We start from the raw sequence: 3,513 nt of genomic DNA on the forward strand, positions 1-3,513 counted from the left end.
GAAGTCATGTTGTCTCAGTGTACTAAGTGTTTAAATTTGTTAAATACTTCTGAAATCCTTTTCCTTTTTCTTCATATCTTTTGTAAAGTTCTGGTGATATGTTTTAATTAAATCCATGTTCCATAAATCTCAAAAGAGAAGGTTCTTGTTCTTTCTAGAGTAGGGAATGGCTGGCTAAGGTTTAACAGAGATTTAATGGTCATTCTCATAGGAAGTCTTGGCATCTAGTTTTTAGATCAGTTTAGAACAACTGGATGAGAAGACTGTCTATCTGCTCTGGAAATTATCAGATGAAGATCATTTGTTATATGAGATATAATTTGTTCCCTTAATGTAAAAAAATTGACACTTTTTTGTGCCCAGTACCTATTAAAAATTTTCATTATATTGAAAGAATTATTTCCTGCTTGTGTCAACATGGAGAGAAATTAAGAGAAAGATAGGTTCAAAATAGGTTCTCTTGGTACTCCAAAAATGGCTGGTGAAAGACTTGAACATTATTGCTCAGTGTCTGGTTATAGTATCTCTTTCTTCCTTTGTTTCACGTAACATTTTCAGTCTTCATTTTATTTGCAAATTCTTTGTTTTTTTTTCCTCTATGGAAGGTACTATGAGTGGGTACAGTGACATTAAGTGGTTAAAATTAAAGAAAATTTATATGTGGAAAGTGTGGAAATCTTTGGTAATACTTATTTATATGGGAGAGAGTGGGAAAGATACACCAGAGCACTGTTCAGCAGTATCCTATGACATTGTGAAGAAGTCAAACTCAGAGCCTCACACAGGACATTTCCATGTTATAGCCATTGAACTATCTCCCTGTTCCAAGTACAATAATTTGCATGGAGACATAATATGGCAGGCCCAACTCCTCCTTTTCAGTCAGTCTCCACTTTTGAGTTTCATGGTGGTCTCTGCAGTTAACCAAGAGTTGCCCACAAGACTGTGGTGAGGACCAAATAAAGTTACAGAGCAGCAATGGTCTCAATATTCTCAGCTTAAACTGCAAAATTCAAAGTCATTATTTTTGTTGCAAACAAAATTGTACTTTGAATGAACTGGAAGTGCATGATTTTTCCCTGTGATCATGTTGACATGTTTGCTTTGAATAATACAACTTATTGACAGCTATACAACATTGTTTATGTCATGCCTAATATGATGAAACATAGTATTTTTTTTCTTAGGACACCTATCTGTTATTTCTTTATTAGGGTACTGATGTTTTATAGTCGACAGTAAATACAATAATTTGTACATGCATAACATTTCTCAGATTTCCACTTAACAATACAACCCCCACTAGGTCCTATGCCATCTTGTTTCAGGACCTGAACTCTCCCCCACACACCCCAGAGTTTTTTACTTTGGTGCAATATACCACTTAGGACACCTCTTATTTTTCTCACTAGCACTGAAGTCACATGAAGCTGTGGGTGGAAATTCATCTGACAGCACTAGAAATCCCTCTCAACCTGAGGACCATGAGTAACCAGACACTGGTAACAGAGTTTATTCTGCAGGGATTTTCAGAGCACCCAGAATTCCAGGTGCTCTTATTCAACTGCTTCCTCTGTCTCTACTCTGTGGCCTTGACAGGTAACATCCTCATTATTTTAGCCATCACCTTTAATCCTGGTCTCCACACACCCATGTACTTTTTTCTCTTCAACTTAGCTTCTATGGACATTATCTGCACCTCATGCATCATGCCCAAAGCCCTGGAGGGTCTGTTGTTAGAGGTGAACACCATCTCCTTTGGGGGCTGCATGGCCCAGCTCTATTTTCTCACATGGTCTGCATCTTCTGAGCTGCTCCTCCTCACAGTCATGGCATATGACCGCTATGCAGCTATTTGCCACCCACTGCATTATAGCACCATGATGAGCAAGTCATTTTGCAGCATGTTGGCCACAGGTGTGTGGGTGCTCTGTGCCTTCAATACAGCCATTCACGTGGGGCTGATGCTGCGCTTGAATTTCTGTGGCCCCAATGTCATCACTCATTTCTTCTGTGAGGTCCCTCCTCTGTTACTTCTCTCCTGTAGCTCCACCTATGTGAACAGCATCATGATTGTCCTGGCTGATGCTTTTTATGGCATCTTGAACTTCCTGATGACCATCGTTTCCTATGGTTTCATCATCTCCAGCATCCTAAAGATGAGAACCACAGAAGGGAAGAAGAAAGCCTTCTCCACATGCTCTTCCCACCTCATTGTGGTGTGCATGTATTACACTGCTGTATTCTATGCCTACATAAGTCCTGTCTCCAGCTACAATGCAGAGAAAAGCAAGTTGGCAGGTGTGCTGTACACCATGTTGAGCCCCACTCTCAACCCCCTCATCTACACTTTAAGAAACAAGGAAGTCAAAGCAGGACTTAGGAAGATCTTACCCTTCTTCAGAAAATAATTTGAATTTTCCAATGCTCCTTCAGAGACTGCATTTTTAGTGACAGTTGACTTTTCTTTTTAAAAAGATTTTATTTATTTATGAGAAAGATAGGAGGAGACAAAGAAAGAACCAGACATAACTCTGGTACTTGTGCTGCCAGGGATTGAACTCAGGACCTCATGCTTAGAGTCTAATGCTTTATCCACTGCACCATCTCCCAGAGCACTTGACAGTTGATTTTTCTGTGAATATCTAGTGAGCAGGTATCTGAACTGGAAGGTTGGTAGAGCTGTCTTTTCCATTATAATACAACATAGACATTGGAGTGCTTGGAGTTCTGAAGTTGGTGTGAGAATTGTGGTTGTATATGATTCTTTGAGAGTAGGATTAGAAAGTCTCACCGCACAGTTAGGTCAGCACTACATTCACAGGTATACAAAGCTCTCTGTGCAAAAAAAAATGTTCCTTATGTTCTAGACAACTTATAGACAGCTATACAATATTGTTTATGTCATGCCAAATATGAATGAAGCAGTAACACTTTTCTTAGGACACCTCTTATATTTCACTCTAGCACTGAAATCACATGAAGCTGTGGATGGAAATTCATCTGAAAACTCTAGAAATCCCTCTCAACCTGAGGACCATGAGTAACCAGACACTGGTAACAGAATTTATTCTGCAGGGCTTTTCAGAGCACCCAGAATTCCGGGTGTCTTCTGTAGCTGTATGAATTTTTTTCCTTTTCCTATTTAATTTGGATGTACAATGTTCAGATTTTAAGTTCTAAGGTCATAACTAGAATTCAAGTGTGCCAGCTAAAAAGAGTTAATGTGCCCTACAACATTTAGAGTATTACCTGATTGAGTAATATCTTTAAGGTGACCACTGACTCTCAAGAGACTTCTATTCCTACTATTATACCTCAGGTATTTATTTGGAGTCTGTTAGGCTTCACAAAAATAGTTTGATTTTATTGAAATCTGGTTTTTGTTTTCCCCTTCTTACTAACAAGATCGTGACTTGGCTTTATTCCTCTATTGAACTATATGGATTGTACACATATAATACATACACTTTGATGCATAAGGTATGTAATTATGTCTTTGTTTAGATTTCA

At 38.6% G+C, this 3,513-nt stretch overlaps 1 protein-coding gene across 1 annotated transcript; it reads left to right on the forward strand.

Annotated features, from left to right (window-relative positions):
* Positions 1 to 1,424: 1,424 nt before the first annotated feature.
* Positions 1,425 to 2,411, forward strand: LOC103116596 (olfactory receptor 13A1-like). Its single transcript, XM_007526511.1, has one exon. The coding sequence runs from the start codon at positions 1,425 to 1,427 to the stop codon at positions 2,409 to 2,411; it is 987 nt and encodes a 328-aa protein (XP_007526573.1).
* The last annotated feature ends 1,102 nt before the right edge of the window (positions 2,412 to 3,513 follow it).

The sequence above is a fragment of the Erinaceus europaeus genome, chromosome 1 (assembly GCF_950295315.1).
Source record: "Erinaceus europaeus chromosome 1, mEriEur2.1, whole genome shotgun sequence".
Lineage (NCBI taxonomy): Eukaryota > Metazoa > Chordata > Mammalia > Eulipotyphla > Erinaceidae > Erinaceus > Erinaceus europaeus.